This window comes from Ovis canadensis, chromosome 15 (genome assembly GCF_042477335.2).
Source record: "Ovis canadensis isolate MfBH-ARS-UI-01 breed Bighorn chromosome 15, ARS-UI_OviCan_v2, whole genome shotgun sequence".
NCBI classification, from domain to species: domain Eukaryota; kingdom Metazoa; phylum Chordata; class Mammalia; order Artiodactyla; family Bovidae; genus Ovis; species Ovis canadensis.
This window is the reverse complement of record NC_091259.1, coordinates 89,117,194-89,139,778: the sequence shown is the minus strand read 5'-3', so window position 1 is coordinate 89,139,778 and position 22,585 is coordinate 89,117,194. Positions and strand designations below refer to the sequence as shown.

The 22,585-nt window shown below is 41.1% G+C and overlaps 2 protein-coding genes across 2 annotated transcripts; both read left to right on the top strand.

The window, feature by feature from the left end:
- Positions 1-2,286: 2,286 nt before the first annotated feature.
- LOC138420464 (olfactory receptor 5B2-like) lies at positions 2,287-3,225 on the top strand. The gene has a single exon (XM_069553697.1). The coding sequence runs from the start codon at positions 2,287-2,289 to the stop codon at positions 3,223-3,225; it is 939 nt and encodes a 312-aa protein (XP_069409798.1).
- A 15,527-nt stretch (positions 3,226-18,752) lies between these two features.
- LOC138420473 (olfactory receptor 5B2-like) lies at positions 18,753-19,700 on the top strand. The gene has a single exon (XM_069553705.1). It carries the CDS (start codon positions 18,753-18,755, stop codon positions 19,698-19,700), a length of 948 nt encoding a protein of 315 aa, XP_069409806.1.
- The last annotated feature ends 2,885 nt before the right edge of the window (positions 19,701-22,585 follow it).

Here is a 22,585-nt window from a genome sequence, read left to right as displayed (position 1 = left end):
CTACTTTCTTCAATTTAAGTCTGAATTTGGTAATAAGGAGTTCATGATCTGAGCCACAGTAAGCGCCTGGTCTTGTTTTTGCTGACTTTATAGAGCTTATCCATCTTTGGCTGCAAAGAATATAATCAACCTGATTTAAGTATTGGCCATTTGGTGATGTCCATGTGTAGAGTCTTCTCTTGTGTTGTTGGAAGAGGGTGTTTGCTATGACCAGTGAGTCCTCTTGGCAAAACTCTGTTAGCCTTTGCCCTGCTTCATTCTGTATTCTAAGGTCAAATTTGCCTGTTACCCAGGTATCTCTTGACTCCCTACTTTTGCATTCCAGTCCCATATAATGAAAAGGACATCTTTTTTGAGTGTTAGTTTTAGAAGATCTTGTAGGTCTTCATAGAACCATTCAGATTCAGCTTCTTCAGCATTACTGGTTGGAGCATAGACTTGGATTACTGTGACATTGAATGGTTTGCCTTGGAAACCAACAGAGATCATTCTGTCATTTTTGAGATTGCATCCAAGTACTGCATTTCAGACTCTCTTGTTGACTGCCCACTGCACTATTCTGGCCTGGAGAATTCCATGGACCATGGGGTTGCAAAGAATCGGACAGAACTGAGTGACTTTCATTTCCACTTTCTTTCACTTTCATGGCAACACCTTAGTTGTGCTAATATGGGGTGGGAGGTGGGAGGGGGATTCAGGACTGGAAGCTTGTATACACCCGTGGTGGACTCATGTCAATGTATGGCAAAACCAATACAGTATTGTAAAGTAAAATAAAGTAAAAAATAATACATATATATATTACCTCATTTAACTGTTATAATAATTGTTTTTCAAGGATCTAATTACCATCTCATTTTATAGAGACAATGAGCCTCAAAGATGTTATTTCACGAACAATGTCTCCTAGGTTTTAAATTATAGGGCTTTTGAATACATATGCACCTCTTTTCAGAACCCAAGCTCAACATTCCATGGCACATTTTCTTTTTATAATTGCCCCGTTGGCTATGTATGCCTCTACGATATGCAATCAATAAATATACGCTTTAGTGGGAAATGGCAACCCACTCCAGTATTCTTGCCTGGAGAATCCCATGGATGGAGGAGCTTGGTGGGCTACAGTCCATGGGTCGCAAAGAGTCGGACATGACTGAGTGACTTCACTTTTCACTTTAGTTAAAAATAAATTCAATTAAATTTCAGTTAGGTGCATGCGTCCTGGAAATCACTCTGCCTGGGTCCAAAGCTTGACTCTGTCAGTTGATACTCAGATAAACTTACTCAAAACACTTAACCTTTTGTAGGTTAGTTGAGAGGATTAAGCATATTTAAGCATATTAAACTTAAATGTGTACTTGGAGAGAGCACTGTATAAACATAACCTGTTGACAGATTGTAGTGATTTGATTTGGAAGATGTGTTTATGGTAAATGTGTGATCAGTCAGTTCAGTTCAGTTCAGTCACTCAGTTGTGTCCAACTCTTTGTGACCCCATGGACCACAGCATGCCAGGCTTCCCTGTCCATTACCAACTCCTGGAGCTTACTGAAACTCATGCCCATTGAGTCTGAGATGCCATCCAACCACCCCATCCTCTGTCATCCCCTTCTCCTCCCATCTTCAATCTTTCCCAGCATCAGGGTCTTTTCAAATGACCTTCTTCGCATCAGGTGGTCAATGTATTGTGTGATATAAAACAAATAAACATCTTTTTCTGCACCTCAGCTTGTTCATTTGCACAAGTGGGAAACTGACAATGTAATCTGCATGGATCTTTCAGCTTCAACAGCATGTAACTGTTAGAGAATTCATTTGCTAAGTTTTTTATTCCTCTCTATGCTTTATTTTTTCCCCAGTTTCCTGACTGTTTTGAGTCTTTGTCGCTGCTCATGGGCTTTCTATAGTTGTGGTGAGCAGGGCCTCTTCCTGGCTGTGGTGCATGGGCTTTTCACTGCTGTGAGTTCTCTTGTTGTGGAGCTTGGGCTCTAGAGTGTGTGCATTTCAACAGCTGTGGGGCCTGGGTTTGGTTGCTCCACAGCATGTGGGACTCTCCTGGATGAGGAATCCAACCCATGCCCCCTGCATCGGCAGGCAGCCTCTTAGCCACTAGCCCACCAGGGAAGACCAAACCTATGCTTTAGATCGGAGAATCAAGAAGAACAATTTATTGCCATCATAAAGTGACAAAATAACCGGGTGTTTCTATGATCCCAGCGCAAACTCTTTGCTGTCTACCAGATGTTCCCTGCTTTCTCATTACTACAGAGAATTTAGAAAATTCCCATGGAGAATGGTACAGAGGGGACAGATTTCATTTTGGTGGGTCTCACCAATGCTCCAGAACTTCAGGTCCCCCTCTTTATTGTTTTCACCCTCATTTACCTCATCAGTGTTTTTGGAAACCTGGGGATGATCACACTGATCCTGTTGGACTCCCGTCTCCACACCCCAATGTACTTTTTCATCATTAATCTGTCTTTGGTGGACTTTGGGTACTCCTCAGCTATCACACCGAAAGTGATGGCTGGGTTTCTTAGAGCAGACAAGGTCATCTCATACAATGCCTGTGCTACTCAGATATTCTTTTTCGCAGCCTTTGCCAGTGTGGAAAATTTCCTCTTAGCTGCAATGGCCTATGATCGCCACGCCGCAGTGTGTGAACCCCTACGTTACACCATCACCATGAAGACGAGTGTGTGTGCCCGTCTGGCCATAGGCTCCTACGTCTGTGGATTCATGAATGCCTGCATCCATGTTGGGGGCACATTCAGTCTTTCTCTGTGTAAGTCCAAGGTGGTCCATCACTTTTTCTGTGATATTCCAGCTCTCACGGCTCTCTCTTGCTCTGATAAACATGTTAGAGAGGTGGTTCTCATTTTAATTTCAAGCTTTAATGTCTCTTTTGCTCTTCTGGTAATATTTACTTCCTACCTTCTCATATTTATCACTGTCTTGAAGATGCAGTCAGCTAAGGGATACCAAAAAGCCTTGTCCACCTGCGCTAGTCACCTCTCGGCAGTCAGCATCTTCTATGGGACCATCATCTTCATGTACTTACAACCCAGCGCCAACCATTCCATGGACGCAGACAAAGTGGCCTCTGTGTTCTATGCTATGGTCATCCCCATGCTGAACCCTATAGTCTACAGCCTGAGGAACAAAGAGGTGAAAAGTGCATTCAAGAAGGTTTGGGGGAAGGTGAAATCCTCTCTAGGGTTTTAATGCTGCCTGATGTACAGTAATCTAGTTTTGTTCCTCTAAGTCTTTCCATTCACATTTTTAGCCTTGAAGTACATTTAATTGCTGAAGTTATATTCTTACCACTCAGAAATCTGTTGTATAATAAAAATAAAATATATGTGATACTTGAACTAAATATGGCTCAAGTAAAGCATAAGACATTTTGAGTCCTGCTTCTTAAAGATATTTCTAATGGTTTTTTACTTATTCACTTGCTACACAGGCATTTTCTCTATCACATGGCAGTGCAAACATACATGTAAATCAGTGGGACCAGCAAGTTCATGAACAGAAACACATATGTATGCTCTGTGTGGGCATATGATGACATACACATGACCCTCGTAAATTTGTGGTGCAGGTGGTTTATAACACAATAATTTAAGATTAATTTAAAGCTATTAGGATACAAATTTATGTCTAATCTTATTTCTTTAATGGAATATCTGTTTTAAGACCCTTAATTGGTAAAAAAAAAAAAAAAGTTATGTAATCCTAAATGAAAGGATGGGCTTCATTGGCACATTTTATTGAAAGACACATAAATATCACATTTAAATGAAGTTATATGTCTGTCTTGGCTGAGTCATTTTGTAAAACCAAATGTTCACATTACGATTTTCAAAAGGATGAATGAACTTGAATATAAGAAAAATAAAGAAAATAAAAGCATTTTCCATTATTTATATATGATCACAAAGTTTAATTATGTTTAAAAAAATGCAGAGTATTAATAACATTGTGCATTTTCTGTCTGAAAATACTTTGAAATGGTTGATGCTTCTCATTTGTTCGTACTTTAGTTGAGTTAGGTCACCTTTTTTGCTCTCCAAGTCTTCTCCGGGCTCCACTCACACCGATTCACTTGCTATTTCTTGACAACTTCACATGTTTCTGCATCAGAGCCTTTGAATTTGCTGCTCCGAGTGGAATCTTCTCTTACTTAATTCAGAATGTCCTTAAATGTTATCCTAACCCAGAGACTTCCCTGACTATCTTTATAAAACACTCTCTCATCCCCTTACACACCAACACTTAACCCTGTATTTTTCTTTATAATCCTTATCAACAATCACTCTTGTATATTTATTTGCCCACTGGTTTGTTAACTATTTCCCCCAGCTAGAATGTAAGTTCCTTAAGAACAGTGACTTTATCTCTTTTTCTCATCATGTGATTCTCCGTACCTAACTGGTTCTGTGTTTCACAGTAGATTCTCACTAAACAATTGGCAAAAGTACAAATAAATTGAGTCTTTTCTGCATTATATTTTAAATCTTTGAACTGCTGTTGATTATATTACAGTGTATTCCCCTTAGTAAAATCAAAATAAATTAGGGTATTGGAATATAAAGTTATGTTGAACCTTTATTTATTTAATTGAAAAATTGTCCAATGTAGAGGAAGAGTTTTGTCATTTTTCAAATGAAGGTGTCATTTTATTGGCACTTTTTATGGGAAGCTACATAAGCATGGCATTTAATGGATTATAAGAATATTTCCACCTTGACTCAGTCATTTTGGAGAAATAGCATGTTCACATGATAATTTTCAAAGAGATAAAATGACTAGAGTGGAAGAAAGCTAGTGGGGGCAGAGAAGTGAGAAGGCACAGAAACAAAGGGACATAGTCAAGGGGACCAAATAACACTAATTTAGTAAGCAAGCAAAGTCTAGGCCCTTTAGCCCCTTCTCAAGGGCTGTGGATAGTATTCTGGGCCACAGGTACTGAAACCCCCACCAGGTGGAGACATGACGATACATGATGACCAGCCTGTAGTCATGACAAAAGCTGCCACAGTTCCAAGAATTGGCCTAAAAAAACATGGGAACAAAGTAACCCTGGAACTGCAGACTCATTGTCATTAAAACAATCAAAAGGACACTGGTCAGACCACAAAAGACCAGCTTCAAGATGACTGTCAGAGCTGACTGCGTCGTGTCTCCGTGTAGCTCCCTCCCTCAGCCTACGAAAGCTCTTGCCCTCTGACTGCTGGGGTTGGGGACAGAGCTGGCCTTTGGACAGGAGTCTGCTCTTCCTGGCAGTTGCCATCATCCAAAATGAAGCAAATTTCCCTTTCCACCCACCTTGCCTTTAATGACTTTTGAGTGGTGAGCAGTCAGACCCACTCTCAGTTACACAATGAACTTTTGGGACCCACAGCATCCAATAGATAATCTGAAACCATCTTAAACATTTTTCCCTTTGGAATTATGTCTCATTAAGTGGCGAGTAACATCGGATAGATTCTATATAGTAAGTCACAAAAGACACAAACATAAGAAACTATTAAAAGTTTTTAACATTTGATTCAATTTGGAAAATTACTTCATATGCTAAATGTATAATTAACTCTTCAGTTCAGTTCAGTTCAGTCGCTCAGTCGTGTCCAACTCTTTGCGACCCCATGAACTGCAGCACGCCAGGCCTCCCTGTCCATCACCAACTCCCGGAGTTCACTCAGATTCATGTCCATCGAGTCCGTGATGCCATCCAGCCATCTCATCCTCGGTCGTCCCCTTCTCCTCCTGCCCCCAATCCCTCCCAGCATCAGAGTCTTTTCCAATGAGTCAACTCTTCGCATGAAGTGGCCAAAGTACTGGAGTTTCAGCTTTAGCATCATTCCTTCCAAAGAAATCCCAGGGTTGATCTTCTTCAGAATGGACTGGCTGGATGTCCTTGCAGTCCAAGGGACTCTCAAGAGGCTTCTCCAACACCACAGTTCAAAAGCGTCAATTCTTCGGCACTCAGCCTTCTTCACAGTTCAACTCTCACATCCATACATGACTACTGGAAAAACCATAGCCTTGACTAGTTGGCAAAGTAATGTCTCTGCTTTTGAATATGCTATCTAGGTTGGTCCTAACTTTTCTTCCAAGGAGTAAGCATCTTTTAATTTCATGGCTGCAGTCATCATCTGCAGTGATTTTGGAGCCCAAAAAAATAAAGTCTGACACTGTTTCCACTGTTTCCCCATCTATTTCCCATGAAGTGATGGGAGTGGATGCCATGATCTTCATTTTCTGAATGTTGAGCTTTAAGCCAACTTTTTCACTCTCCTCTTTCACTTTCATCAAAAGGCTTTTTAGCTCCTCTTCGTTTTCTGCCATAAGGGTGGTGTCATCTGCATATCTGAGGTGATTGATATTTCTCCTGGCAATCTTGATTCCAGCTTGTGTTTCTTCCAGCCCAGTGTTTCTCATGATGTACTCTGCATAGAAGTTACATAAGCAGGGGGACAATATACAGCCTTGATGTACTCCTTTTCCTATTTGGAACCAGTCTGTTGTTCCATGTCCAGTTCTAACTGTTGCTTCCTGACTTGCATACAGATTTCTCAAGAGGCAGGTCAGGTGGTCTGATATTTCCATGTCTTTCAGAATTTTCCACAGTTTATTGTGATCCACACAGTCAAAGGCTTTGGCATAGTCAATAAAGCAGAAATAGATGTTTTTCTGGAACTCTCTTGCTTTTTCCATGATCCAGCAGATGTTGGCAATTTGATCTCTGGTTCCTCTGTCTTTTCTAAAACCAGCTTGAACATCAGGGAGTTCATGGTTCACGTATTGCTGAAGCCTGGCTTGGAGAATTTTGAGCATTACTTTACTAGCATGTGAGATGAGTGCAATTGTGCAGTAGTTTGAGCATTCTTTGGCATTGCCTTTCTTCGGGATTGGAATGAAAACTGACCTTTTCCAGTCCTGTGGCCACTGCTGAGTTTTCCAAACTTGCTGGCATATTGAGTGCAGGACTTTCACAGCATCATCTTTCAGGATTTGAAACAGCTCAACTGGAAATCCATCACCTCCACTAGCTTTGTTTGTAGTGATGCTTTCTAAGGCCCACTTGACTTCACATTCCATGATGTCTGGCTCTAGGTGAGTGATCACACCATCATGATTATCTGGGTCATGAAGATCTTTTTTGTACAGTTCTTCTGTGTATTCTTGCCACCTCTTCTTAATATCTTCTGCTTCTGTTAGGTCCATACCATTTCTGTCTTTTATCGAGCCCATCTTTGCATGAAATGTTCCCTTGGTATCTCTAATTTTCTTGAAGAGATCTCTAGTCTTTCCCATTCTGTTGTTTTCCTCTATTTCTTTGCATTGATCGCTGAAGAAGGCTTCCTTATCTCTTCTTGCTATTCTCTGGAACTCTGCATTCAGATGCTTATATCTTTCCTTTTCTCCTTTGCTTTTCGCCTCTCTTCTTTCACAGGTATTTGTAAGGCCTCCCCAGACAGCCATTTTGCTTTTTGCATTTCTTTTCCATGGGGATGGTCTTGATCCCTCTCTCCTGTACAATGTCACGAACCTCATGCCATAGTTCATCAGGCACTCTATCTATCAGATCTAGGCCCTTAAATCTATTTCTCACTTCCACTGTATAATCATAAGGGATTTGATTTAGGTCATACCGGAATGGTCTAGCAGTTTTCCCTACTTTCTTCAATGTGAGTCTGAATTTGGTAATGAGTTCATAATCTGAGCCACAGTCAGCTCCTGGTCTTGTTTTTGTTGACTGTATAGAGCTTCTCCATCTTTTGCTGCAGAGAATATAATCAATCTGATTTCGGTGTTGACCATCTGGTGATGTTCATGTGTAGAGTCTTCTCTTGTGTTGTTGGAAGAGGGTGTTTGCTATGACCAGTGCATTTTCTTGGCAAAACTCTATTAGTCTTTGCCCTGCTTTATTCCGCATTCCAAGGCCAAATTTGCCTGTTATTCCAGGTGTTTCTTGATTTCCTACTTTTGCATTCCAGTCCCCTATAACGTAAAGGACATCTTTTTTGGGTGTTAGTTCTAAAAGGTCTTTTAGGTCTTCATAAAACTGTTCAACTTCAGCTTCTTCAGCGTTACTGGTTGGGGCATAGACTTGGATTACTGCAATATTGAATGGTTTGCCTTGGAGATGAACAGAGATCATTTTGGACTCTTTTGTTGACCATGATGGCTACTCCATTTCTTCTGAGGGATTCCTGCCCACAGTAGTAGATATAATGGTCATCTGAGTTAAATTCACACATTCCAGTCCATTTTAGTTCGCTGATTCCTAGAATGTCGACATTCACTCTTGCCATCCCCTGTTTGACCACTTCCAATTTGCCTTGATTCATGGACCTGACATTCCAGGTTCCTATGCATAATTACTCTTTACAGCATTGGACCTTGCTTCTATCACCAGTCACACCCACATCTGTGTATTGTTTTTGCCTTGGCTCCATCCCTTCATTCTTTCTGGAGTTAGTTCTCCACTGACCTCCAGTAGCATATTAATAATTCTAAATACCCCTATTGAATGTAAATATAACCTATATTCAGTAAGCTAGTATGAGACATAATTATCACTTGATTTTTACCTTCCAGTGATCTGTAATAAAGCTACACAATGGTATTTGTTTGTTTGTCTTCTCTATCTTTATGCAATTAGAAGCCTTCAGCATCTCAAGGTTTATAAGACTGTGCTTTAATGCCCTGGAGAAGGAAATGGCAACCGACTCCAGTATTCTTGCTTGGAGAATCCCATGGATGGAGGAGCTTGGTGGGCTACAGTCCACGGGTCGCAAAGAGTCGGACACAACTGAGTGATTTCACTTTAATGCCTTAAGGCAATCATGCTGATTCTAGTGGGACAAGCCTAAATTTATCTCACTAGTGTATGTTGATGGGATACTAGTGACATTCCCTCTAGCTCTAAAGTCTACGCGATGAGGAATGTTTCTCCTGCTAGAATCATTTTATTATTATTTTAAATATTTTTAAAATTTTAGAGTATTCTAAAATTTTAAAAAGTTTACAGAGGTATTGCTGACAATTCCCATATACCCATTCCCTGACCCTACTGTGATTGTCTTTACCATGTGTGAAAGGGAAAGTCTCTCAGTCATGTCCGACTCTCTGTGTGCAGTCCATGGGATTCTCCAGGTCAGAATGCTGGAGTGGGTAGCCGTTCCCTTCTCCAGGGGATCTTCCCAACCCAGGGATCGAACCCAGGTCTCCTGCATTGCAGGCAGCTTCTTTACCAGCTGAGCCACCAGGTACCTTTGTCAAACTTGGACATCAAATTGGTGTTACTATTATCTAAACTTTAGCTTTTATTTGGATTTTGCAATTTTTTCCAACCAATTTTTTTTTCTGTTCCAGGAGACAACTCAGGAACAACATTGAGTCAACAGCTCATGGTTCCTTCATTTCTTCTTGTCTATGACAGTTTCTCAATCTTTCCTCATTTTTCATAATCCTAAAGTTTTGGGGAATATTTTGTAAAGTCTCCTAACTTGCATTTGTCTGAAATTTTTTATCATTGTTAGATGAAGGTTGGAGGTTTATGTGAAGAATAAAACCCCTTTTCATCATCTTATATAAGGGGATACATGTAAACAACATGACTTGATGCTGTGATATTAACTTCAGTCACTGGCCCAAGATAGCTTTTCTATGTTGTCCAGTGTAAAGAAAATTTCTCCCTTTTCTTTTTTTTTTTGTAAGCAACTCACTAAGTCTAGTTGATCCTCCAGGCTATGGAGGACTAAGGTTGACCTCCTGCAGTGGAGGAGAATATACCAATAAATTATTTAGAATGCTTATGAAGGGAAAAAATTATCTTTTCTCCACCACTTATTTATTTATTGAATGATTTGTTTATGTAACCATAGGAACACATACTTACTGTGCACTCTGTATTGTAATCCATTATTATATTTATTTATTTATTTTGCTTAAATTTTTTCCAAGTTTGATCATTGGAAACTCTTTAATATTTTTTTTTCCTGTTTCCTTTTGACATGTCCCTTATCCTTTTATATTTGAACACTTATTTATGTTTGAGAGTTATAAGACACTCAGGGTCATCTTGTATTTAACCTGCTCAGTCCCAGAATTAATAAATTATTTCTTCAAAGAGCTCTGCTTTAATCTATTAGAGGAAGATATTTACAAAATAGGATCCAGGAGCCAGGAAGGCTCGTTGTTACTGCGGTCCCACTTCTAGGTGCTCTTAGAAGATAAAACTAGGGAATATGTATGCACACTAACAAACATATTTGGACTCCCCAGGTGGCTCAGTGGTAAAGAATCCACCTACAGTGCAGGAGTGCAGGTTCAATACCTGGGTCAGGATCCCCTGAAGAAGAAACGGCAACCCCCTCCAGTATTCTTGCCTGGGACATTCCATGAACAGAAGGAGCCTGGTGGACTCCAGTCCATGGAGTCACAAAAGAGTCAGACTTGACATAGAGACTTAATAACAATAACAAACATATACGTCCAAAGGTGTGCTTCTTTCTATATCAACCCATCTGTATCTACATTAAGCTAAATAATACATTCATCCTGCTGGTCCTTTCAGCCTTCCCTACTTATGTGTGACTTCTTCTCTCTATTCCTGGCTTTCTAAGGTTTTTATCATGAAATTGGATTTTATCAAATAATTTTTTTTGCAGCAGTTGATATGATCATGTTATTTTATTTATTAGCATGTTAATATGCCAGATTACAGTGACTGATATTTAAATGTTGCATCAGCCTGGCATACATGGAATAAATCCCATTTAGTTGTGGGGTATAATTCTTTATATACTTTGCTGGATTTGGTTTGGTAATATTTTGTTGAGGACTTCTGCATTTATGTTCATGAGAAATGTTGGTCTGTAACTTTCTTCCATTTTAATGCATTTTTCTGGTGTTAGCATTAGGGTACTTTCTATACTTTTTTTCCTTTTGGTCACTTGCAATTAAAAGACTTATTATGCATTTATATTAAAATACTGTTGAATTAGGAAACCTGAGAACAGACTGCAGTGTGTTTCTCTTTCATGGCTTTTATTTTATTTTCTTCCCAGCTGAGTTGGAATGCTTTTGAATTATTTGGTCCAACATCAAGGGTAATGTGTAAATAGGCCGAGATAATGCAAGTAAGTAGAGACAAAGGAGCATGTCTTTTCCTCCTATATTTAAGACATGAAATCCACAAAATTCTCCATGGTTGGCATTGTGTCGAGAAGCCTAGTCATGACCCCTGTGGGAGCTGAAGTGTGAGACAGGACCGCTGGGGAAGCCGAGCGACTGCGGCGGCAGCACTCCGCTTCTTCCATGGGGTCTCCTCCGGCATCACCGGCCCCACCCATCGCGTAGATGTGGTTGCTGAGTCAGGATTGTGGATGGACAGAGCAGAAATCCACTCTGGCCAACTTAACAGAAAGGAGTTTATTGGAAGAATAATGAAGTACTCACAAAACCAAGAAGAATGATGGCTAATTGAGCTCAGGAAATCAGTGTTAAACAAAGGAAACCAGAAGGCAGGAAACTCAGGCAAGATAAACCCCTGAGACAGTTTTGTTAAGACAATTCCTCTGACACATCCATCACTTCTACCTTAGGCTGTCATACTCACAGCTGCAGGCCCTTTGCTAATGTCACGTACCACAGCACCGGATATCAACAAGTTCTGACTGTCCCAACTTCGGTATGTTATCTGTGGCATCCCCTTGACCGAGATAAGTACTGCTGCTGCTGGCTGGGCAGTGAGCATGGTAAGTATAATGAGAATAATAAATGTAGGTGAAGTCACTCAGCCGTGTCCAACTCTTTGCAGTCCCGTGGAATGTAGCCTGTCAGGCTCCTCTGTCCATGGGATTCTCTGGGCAAGAATACTGGAGTGGGTTGCCATTTCCTTCTCCAGGGGATCTTTCCGACCCAGGGATCGAACCTGGGTCTCCCGCATCACAGGGAGATGCTTCACCCTCTGAGCCACCAGGGAAGCCCAATGACAGTAGTAATAGCTCTCATTTATATAGTTTCTTAGAACATTGATGCTGTTTTCCATGCTTTACGTGTCTTAACTTATTTAATCCTCACAACAACTCCATGAATAGGTACTATTATTCTCATTTTACTTAGGAAATGGAGGCTTGCAGACACTGAATAACTTGCCTGAGGTCCAGGGCAGTTTGGACAGAACCAGGGCTTGAAACCATGCCTCTCTAGAGATTCTCCAGTAGACCCTTGAACATGCTGTTGTGTAGATTTCTACCAAGTTTCACATCCTGGGGAATTATCAAAAATAGGAAAAGTTAGGGTAAAGAACGTCCATTTCCGGAAGCACAGAAATGGTATGGACCTAACAGTTGCAGAAGATATTAAGAAGAGGTGGAAAGAAGACCCAGAAGAACTATACAAAAAAGATCTTCATGACCCAGATAATCACGATGGTGTGATCACTCACTTAGAGCCAGACATCCTGGAATGCAAAGTCAAGTGGGCCTTAGGAAGCATCACTACGAACAAAGCTAGTGGAGGTGATGGAATTCCAGTAGAGATGTTTCAAATCCTAAAAGATGATGCTGTGAAAGTGCTGCACCCAAGATGCCAGCAAACTTGGAAAACTCAGCAGTGGCCACAGGATGGAAAAGGTCAGTTTTCATTCCAATCCCAAAGAAAGGCAATGCCAAAGAATGCTCAAACTACCGCACAATTGCACTCATCTCACACGCTAGCAAAGTAATGCTCAAAATTTTCCAAGCCAGGCTTTAACAGTACGTGAACCATGAATTTCCAGATATTCAAGCTGGTTTTAGAAAAGGCACAGGTACCAGAGATCAAATTGTTAACATCTGTTGGATCATTGTAAAAGCAATAGAGTTCCAGAAAAACATCTATTTTTGCTTTATTGACTATGCCAAGCCTTTAACTGTGTGGACCACAACAAACTCAAAAATTCTTCAAGAGATGGGAATACCAGACCACTTGACCTGTGTCCAGAGAAATCTGTATGCAGGTCAGGAAGCAACAGTTGGAACTGGACATGGAACAATGGATTGGTTCCAAATAGGAAAAGGAGTACGTCAAGGCTATATATTGTCACCCTGCTTATTTAACATATATGCAAAGGACATCATGAGAAACGCTGGGCTGGAGGAAGCACACGCTGAAATCAAAATTGCTGGGAGAAATATCAATAACCTCAGATATGCAGATGATACCACCCTTATGGCAGAAAGCAAAGAAGAACTAAAGAGGCTTTCTCAGTGAAAGTGAAAGAAGAGAGTGAAAAAGTTGGCTTAAAACTCAACATTCAGAAAACTAAGATCATGGCCTCTGGTCCCACCACTTCATGGCAAATAGATGGGGAAACAGTGAAAACAGTGACAGACTTTATTTCTTTGGGGCTCCAAAATCACTGCAGATACTGACTGCAGCCATGAAATTAACCTAGACAGCATATTAAAAAGCAGAGACAATACTTTACCAAAAAAGGTGTATCTAGTCAAAGCAATGGTTTTTCCAGTGGTCGTGTATGGAAATGAGAGTTGGACTATAAGGAAAGCTGAGCACCAAAGAATTGATGCTTTTGAACTGTGGTGTTGGAGAAGACTCTTGAGAGTCCCTTGGACTGCAAGGAGATCCAACCGGTCCATCCTAAAGGATATCAGTCCTGGGTGTTCATTGGAAGGACTGATGCTGAAGCTGAAACTCTAATAATTTGGCCACCTGATGTGAAGAGCGCACTCATTGGGAAAGACCCTCATGCTGGGAAAGATTGAAGGCAGGAGGAGAAGGGGACGACAGAGGATGAGATGGTTGGATGGCATCACCAACTCAATGGATGTGAGTTTGGGTAAACTCCAGGAGTTGATGATGGACAGGGAGGCCTGGCGTGCTGCAGTCCATGGAGTCGCAATGAGTCAGACTCAAATGAGCAACGGACCTGAACTGAGGGTAAAGAACTTCCAGAAAAATGGAAACTCCTAGTGGTCATGTTACAGTTTCACATAGAAATATATCTGAATTTTTGTTTTGGTGGAGTCCCAGAATTGTTCAGCTTTGTCCATAAATGGAGGGAAAAAAGCAAACATGCTACTGATGAATCCTTGCTTTGCAATTTTCGACACCTTAAGAAAGTTCGTGTTTTCACCCTCCCCTGTCTTATTTCTTGGTTTGTTAATTATTCACATGCACCCCCAATCCCACAGCTATATGTTAGGGTCTTTGAAATTAACTCATGGTGACTTTTAAGTCCCCTTGGACTGCAAGGAGATCAAACCAGTCAGTCCTGAAGGAAATCAACTCTGAATATTTATTGAAAGGACTGATGCCAAAGCTGAAGCTCCAGTACTTTGGCCACCTGATGTGAAGAGCCATCTCATTGGAAAAGACCCTGATGCTGCGAAAAATTGAGGGCAGGAGGAGAAGAGGATGACAGAGGATGAGATGGTTGGATGGCATCACCGACTCAATGGACATGAACTTGAGCAAACACTGAGGCACAGTGAAGGGCAGAGAAGACTGTCGTGCTGCAGTCCATGGGATCCCAGAGTCGGACATGACCTAGCGGCTGTACACCACCACCACAAGGCAGAAATGATTTATTTTAGAGAAAATCACACTTTCAGAAATGGAGGCTCTTTTACAAAGAAAATTAAGACTTTGTTTTGTGTAGTATTTGATGAGCTTACCATGTATCAGGCTGTTTGAGGAACTTTATCAGCATTAACTAATACGTTCCTCAGAACATCCATAAGAAGTAGCCACTATCATCACCTCCTTTTTATAAAGGAAGGCTGCAGAAGGGTTATGCAGCCTGTAACAGCTTTGTTGTGAATTTAGGAAGTCACATTGCTGTGAGATAATGGAATTTATGTCCTAGCACACTTGTCATTACTCCTCTCATGATTCTGTCTGATCCTATCAGGAAAGTTAGTGACAATCTCTTCTAAAGATGTCTGCACTATCAAAAGAAATAACCCCAAGTGATGTAGATATATCGTGTTGTGCCTTCACAAACTAAGGTAGGTCTCTACGGACAGTTTAATTGCTTCTTCTCCAGGTGGAATGAGAGCTGATAACTTCCCTCCTGGGTACCTGATCCCCTGATAACTTCATATACACATATACACATAACTCCATCTGGTTTCCTTTCACTGTCCTGTAACATCCCAAATGACTCTGACATCATTTTAGATGGACCAGTCCGTTTGTTATCTTGAGGTAATGGTTTGTCCATTTTACTAAGTGGACTTATTTCCCAGGCATACTACTCTGAGCCTGTAACAATGATCAGGGATAAAACCCCAAGCTAAAATGTCCATGGTGAGTATGATAATCCTTTTTTGCAGTTGCTCAGCCCTTTATAGAGTGCATGCAAGGATGTTCTCCTATTTGTCCTCACAGCAACATCCCTGTGTGACACATTTGAAAGTATTTTATCATCCTCACTTAAAAATTAACATTTTTCCTATATCTCCCTGCCTCTGGAGAACTTCAGTCTTTGTGATGAGACATGAAGAAAAAGCTTCAATAGGATCCTTTCTCTTTGAGTGGGACTACCAATTTGAAGGTCACAAGGGAAGTTGTGCCACTTTCCTTGAAAAGTAAGGTAAATTTCTAGATCAGTTCTATGGCCTAGTTTAGTCTGTGGTCTTACAGGATGTGCTGTGTAAAGTTACAAAGGCAGTGTGTCCCCATGAATTTCTTTGGAGTTTAAAATCTTGAGTTTTAATGCTCTCATGTTCCCAAACCAGAGTCCAGATATTTCAACAACCTTCACTAACTAAGAAATGATTTTTCTCAAGGAATAGAAGATGATATTTTTCTGAGCACAATCCCTGTGTTTAGGGCGGCACTCAGAAAATGGTGGGTACTCAGTAAGTAAATGTTTACCAGGGCACTGAGTGGACAAATGAAGACATGAATAAATCACTAAATGAACTCCATGGGACACATCATGAAGTACATGGTCCTGTGTTACTAGAGCGGTCTCAGGTGTAACTTCAGAAGCCCGAGATCAAAAGCTTTAGGCTTTTTGAATAAGAAATCTACAGAAAAAAATATGATTTACGTTGTCGCTCAGCACATCTACCCACCTATAACGCGTACACACGTACGGCAGAAATAAAACTTCCATGGCGCCCTAGCTTATCTTTATCTGAAATGTGTCTTTACTTTCTGTGCTTTTCTGTCTTCTATCTATTAGTTTCAGGTGCACAACAGTGACTTGATATTTGTAAATATAGTAAAATCTTTTCCCTGGTGGCTCGGAGGTTAAAGCGTCTGCCTGCAATGCGGGAGACCCAGGCTCGATCCCTGGATTGGGAAGATCCCCTGGAGAAGGTATAAATAGTAAAATGATCATCAGAATAAGTCTTGATAACATCTGTCACCATACAGAGATACAGTTTTTTAAAATATGCAGTGTAGTGTTATTGACTATAATGTACATTATATTCCCATGATTTATTTTGTAACTGAAAGTTTGTATCATTTGACTCTCTCGCCCATTTCTCCCACCCTCCACTCCCCCGTCTCTGACGGCCATCAGGATGAACCATCCTGGATTCATCTTGTGACTTAAACTTATTTCACTAAGTAAGACTGACTCTTGAACCACATGAGATTTAGGGGCAGTGACCCTCAGCACAGTCGAAAATTTGCATTTAACATGCAATTGACTCTCCATTTCTTAGACCTCAGGTACAGCACAGTTACTTGGATGAGAATCTCATTCTTTACACTGTTTGCCTCCAGAAAGACAGTGATATATCACTTTTTTCTCAGGTGATAACCTCATAGGAGAGCTGAGACGATCAAATGAAATATTTATTCTTCTCAGACTACTTGGCATACGGTAAGTGCTCAGTGAATAGGAGTGATGTCTTGCTTAGGAATGCCAGTGATAAAAGTATAAATAGGGACTTCCCTGGCAGTCCAGGGGTTCAGATTTTGCCTTCCAGTACAGGGGGTATGGGTTTGATCCCTGGTCAGGGAGCTAAGACCCCACATGCCTCCAGGCCAAAATAACCTATATGTGAAACAGAAGCAATATTGTAACAAATCCAATAAAGATTTTAAAACTGGCCCACGTCAAAAAAAGTCTTCAGAAAAAGTAATCTGCAGAGGAAGCACAACTTTTAACCCACATAAAACTAAGCAATAGGCATTAGCAGTGTGTATGTGTTCAGTCACGTCTGACTCTTTGTGACCCCAGGGGCTGCGGCCCGTCAGGCTCCTCTGTTCATGGGATTCTCCAGGCAGGAATACTGCAGTGGTTATTCCCTTCTGCAGGTTATCTTTCCTTCCCAGGGATCGAACCTGCATCTTCTGCACTGCAGGCAGGCTCTTTACCTGCTGAGCCATCAGGGAAGCCCAAGCAATATATAATACATAATTATACATACAATACATAATTAAGTGGTTGTTTGGAATAGCTGAGTGGGGTCAGGAACTAGTGAGTACAGTGCGTGCCTTTACAGACGGCAAGATGGAGGTGAGAAGCTGCCAGTCTCAGGGTTAGTGGGAACCTTATATTGATAGACATAAGGGTCATCAAGGTTAAATTCACCCACTCCAGTCCATTTTAGCTCACTGATTCCTAAAATGTCGACGTTAAATCTTTCCGTCTCCTGCTTGACCACTTCCAATTTGCCTTGATTCATGGTCCTAACATTCCAGGATCCTATGCAATGTTGTTAGAACTGGACATGGAGCAACAGACTGGTTTCAAATCAGGAAAGGAGTACGTCAGGCTGTATATTGTCACCCTGCTTATTTAACTTATATGCAGAGTACATCATACGAAATGCTGGGTTAGATGAAGCACAAGCTGGAATCAAGATCACTGGGCAAAATATCAATAACCTCAGATATCCATATGATGCCACCCTTATGGCCAAAAGCAAAGAACCAAAGAGCCTCTTGATGAAAGAGAAAGAGGAGAGTGAAACCTAAGATCATGGCACCTGGTCCCATCACTTCATGACAAATAGATGGAGAAGTAACAGGAATAGTTACAGACTTTATTTTGGAGGCTCCAAAATCACTGCAGATGGTGACTGCAGCCATGAAATTAGAAGATGCTTGCTCCTTGGAAGAAAAGCTATGACCAACTTAGAGAGCATATTAAAAAGCAGAGACATTACTTTGCCAACAAAGGTCCATCTATTCAAAGCTATGGTTTTTCCAGTAGTCACGTATGGAAGTTAGAGTTGCACAATAAAGAAAGTTGAGTGCCAAAGAATTGATGATTTTGAACTGTGGTGTTGGAGAAGACACTTGAGAGTCCCTTGGTCTGCAAGGAGATATAACCAGTCCATCCTAAAGGAAATCAGTCCTGAATATTCATTGGAAGGACTGATGCTGAAGCTGAAACTCCAATACTTTGGCCACCTGATGCGAAGAGCTGACTCATTGAGAAAGACCCTGATGCTGGGAAAGATTGAAGGCAGGAGGAGAAGGGGACGACAGAGGATGAGATGGGTGGATGGCATCACCAAGTCAATGCATGTGAGTTTGAGTAAACTCCGGGAGTTGGTGATGGACGGGGAGGCCTTGTGTGCTGAGGTCCGTGGGGTCACAAAGAGTAGGGCATGACTGAGCTGAGCTGAGCTGAGCTGAGAGTGGTATGAAGGCGTGCTCCTGTCATTCAGGTGACAGGATGGGCAGTGAGTCATCCTCCACGCGTCAATAATTCATCCATTTTGCTTCCCTTGTTCTGACAGGTGAAACATCGTTCCAAAATGTCCTTCCTGGAGAACAGCACTGAGGTGAATGAGTTTAGACTCTTGGGACTGATGGATGCCCCAGAGTTGCAAGTCCCGCTGTTTATAATATTCACGCTCATATATCTCATCACTCTCACTGGAAATCTTGAGATGACTACGTTGATTCTGCTGGACTCTCGTCTCCACACCCCCATGTATTTTCTCCTCAGTAACCTCTCTCTGGTGGATTGTGTTTACTCTTCAGCTGTGACTCCCAAGGTGATGGCCGGGCTTCTCACAGGAGATAAGGTCATCTCCTATGGGGGATGTGTGGCTCAGGTGTTCTTCTTTGTGGCCTTTGCCAGTGCACACTGCTTACTGCTAGCTGCCGTGGCCTGTGATTGGCATGCCGCCGTGCGTAAGCCTCTACATCACGCCAGCACTGTGACCCCCAGTGTGTGTGCTCAGATGGTCGTGGCCTGCTATGTCTGGGGATTTGCTGAGTCTGCCATCCACACTGGACTCACTTTCTGCCTCTCCTTCTGCCATTCCAATGTGGTCCATCACTTCTTCTGTGATATTCCTCCAATCCTGGCTCCTTCCTGCTCTGATATCTACGTAAATGAGATGGTGCTCTTTATTCTAGTAGCTTTCAATGTCTTTTTTGCCCTGATGGTAATTGTGAGCTCCTATCTGTTTATATTCTTTGCCATCCTGAGAATGCACTCAGCAGAGGGGCGGAAAAAAGCCTTTTCCACCTGTTCTTCTCACCTCACTGCTGTCACCATCTTCTATGGAACTGTGATCTTCATGTACTTACAGCCAAGTTCTAGTCATTCTATGGACACCAACCAGATGGCATCTGTGTTCTATACAATAATCATCCCCATGTTGAACCCTCTCGTCTATAGTCTAAGGAATAAAGAGGTTAGTAATGCTTTCAGGAGAGCCATTGAGAAGATGAAGCTTCTTTTCAGTACATAGATTTAATTAAAGAGATTATACAATATGATTGTTATACAATCAGTTATCTACTGTTTTGTGATAAACTCCCAAGAAACTTAGTGGCTTAAAGTAGTAGTGAAAAGTGAAAGTGTTCATTGTTCAGATGTGTCCAACTCTTTGTGACCGCAAGGACTGTATCCCACCAGGCTCCTCTGTCCATGGGATTCTCCAGGCGAGAATACTGCAGTGGGTTGCCATTCCCTTCTCCAAGGGATCATCCTGACCCAGAGATCAAATCCAAGTCTCCTGTATTGCAGGCAGATTCTTTACCAGTTAAGCCACCAGGGAAGCTCAGAACAACTGTTTTCATTTCTCTTAGTTCTATGGTTGGCAGGGCGTTTATTTTTCTGCTTTCACGTGGACTCATGAGGTTGCCTATTTTCTGCATGGTCAGCTGGGCTGAAAGCTTAAAGATGCCCCTGTGTACCTGGATGCTGACTCTGGCTGCTGTCTATCTCTTCTACACATGGTCTTTGATCCTCCAGAGGCTGGAAAGCTTTTTCTCATAATATTTTCAGGCTAACATTCTCACAGTGTGATAGCAAAACTAAAAAGCTTCTTCAAGTCCAGACTCCCAATTCACGACATTTTTTTTGACCATGTTATACTAATCAATGCAGGTCAAAAGGATGGTTAAGATCCAGACGTGAAGAAAAAGACTCTGTCTCCTGAGGAAAAGAACTGCAAAGAATTTCTACTCATAATTTATTTATCACAATTAGGTGAAAATTCTGTAACAAAGAGAGACAAAATATAGTGGATTTTAAAACAGAACTAGTTATTTCTCAAATAGTGGTAGCTAATGCAGCATGGTGAAAAGGAATTATCTAGACAACTTATGTGTCTCCGTCATCCTGGGACCAAGTTCACTCCACATTGTCTCTTTCTACCATTGCCTAGAGTCTTGAAAGTCTGTCTTCATTATAATTATTATATCTAGAGGAAAGGAGAAATAAGTAAGCTAGAGGAAAAATAATTTCTTTTCAAGAAAGTGATGTAGACGCTATACACATTATTACTGAATACATTCCATTGGCAAGAATTGACCATAAGCTGTAGCAACATGAATGTATTTGAGTACTTTTGGCTCAGTGGTAGGGACTGCATTGAATTTGTAGGCTGCTTGAGGTGGTATGGCTGTTTAAACAATATTAAGTCTTCCAATCAATGGATATAGACTATCTTTCCTTTTTTGTATCATCTTTAGTTTTTTTTTAACATGCTTTGTAACTTTCAGTGTACATACAAGTCTTTCAGTTCTTTGATTAAGTTTATCCTTCAGTATTTTCTTCCTTTTGATGCTATTGTAAATCAGCTGAGCCTCAAACACTCCTCAATATTAGAGGCATGGGCTCTCTGCACAGTTAAAAAATCACATATAAGTTTAAAACAAATTGCAACTCCATATCTGCAATTCTACATCTGCAGATTCAACCGATCACAGATTGTGTACTACTCTTATACATGTTTAGTGAAAAATAATCAACATATGAGTGGACCCGTTCAGTTTAAACTCATGTTGCTCAAAGATCAACTGTACAGCTATCAATTTCCTTTCCAAATTGTTCATTGTTGGTGGGTTGCAAAAAGAAGAGCTGTTTTCTGCAAAAGAGACACATAAGGAACTATTTAGAGTGATAGAACTGGTCTGTATGGTACTGGGATGATAGATACTGACTCGATGCCCTTGTCAGAACAATGAAACTGTCTTCCTGATGATTCAGACGGTAAAAGAAACTACCTGCGATGCAGGAGACCTGGGGTCAATTCCTGGGTCAGAAAGAGCCCCTGGAGAAGGGCATGGCTACCCGGCTCCAGTATTCTTGCCTGGAGAATTCCAGGACAGAGGAGCCTGGTGGGCTACAGTCCATGGCGTTTCAAAGAGTCAGACACAACTGAACAACTAACGCTTTCGCTTTCACTTTTCCTTTCATGGAACTATCTATATCTATATAGATATAAATATCTATTTATCTCTATATCTATCTATCTATATATATATATAATATTTATTCCAGGTTTCTCTGCTTAGAGGGCCTGTAATAAGTGATGCCCAGTAGCAACAACTATACCCAACACACCACTCAATACTAAATATCATTATCTAATAAAAGGAAGGAGAGAAGAGGAAGAGAAGGGGACGACAGAGGATGAGATGGTTGAATAGCATCACTGACTTGATGGACATGAGTTTGAGTAAACTCCGTGAGTTGGTGATGGACTGGGAGGCATGGCTTGCTGCAGTCCATGAGGTTGCAAAGAGTCAGACACGACTGAGCAACTGAACTGAACTGAATAAAAGGAAGTATGGTTCTTTGGAGAACTAGCTGATTACAGGATTGGGACAAGGATAATAACGAATAAACCTGGAATAGCTTGTAGTTCCAGAAAATAAGGAGGAACCCAAAAAACAAAAGGGTTGGGGCATATTAGAAGGAAACAGGAATAAAACGAAACATGCTGCGAATAGCCAAAGATGGGGCATCTTGAACAATGCAATGAATACCACGGCACCAAGTGTGATCAAAGTATAAAGCAAATATACGCGACTCCATGCCGATACAAATAGCGAGGAAATAAATAACTCTTCCTTGTAGAAAAATTCCAAGCTATATAGTTATATTCCCTTCTACCTTTAATGTGGGCTGAACTTAATGACTTCTTTCTGGAGTACAGAGTGTGAAAGGAGAAAAGTTAGCACTACATTGAAGAACCTGGCAAAAGTCTCTTGAGTAGGTGATTGAGGTTAACATCCCCCAGTGACAAGTCTTGTTGGTAAAATGTATTATCTGATAGGATGTGATACAAAGGTTACTTATCCTTTCTCAAAACTTATACATTCTGTATAACTGTGACCAAAAAAT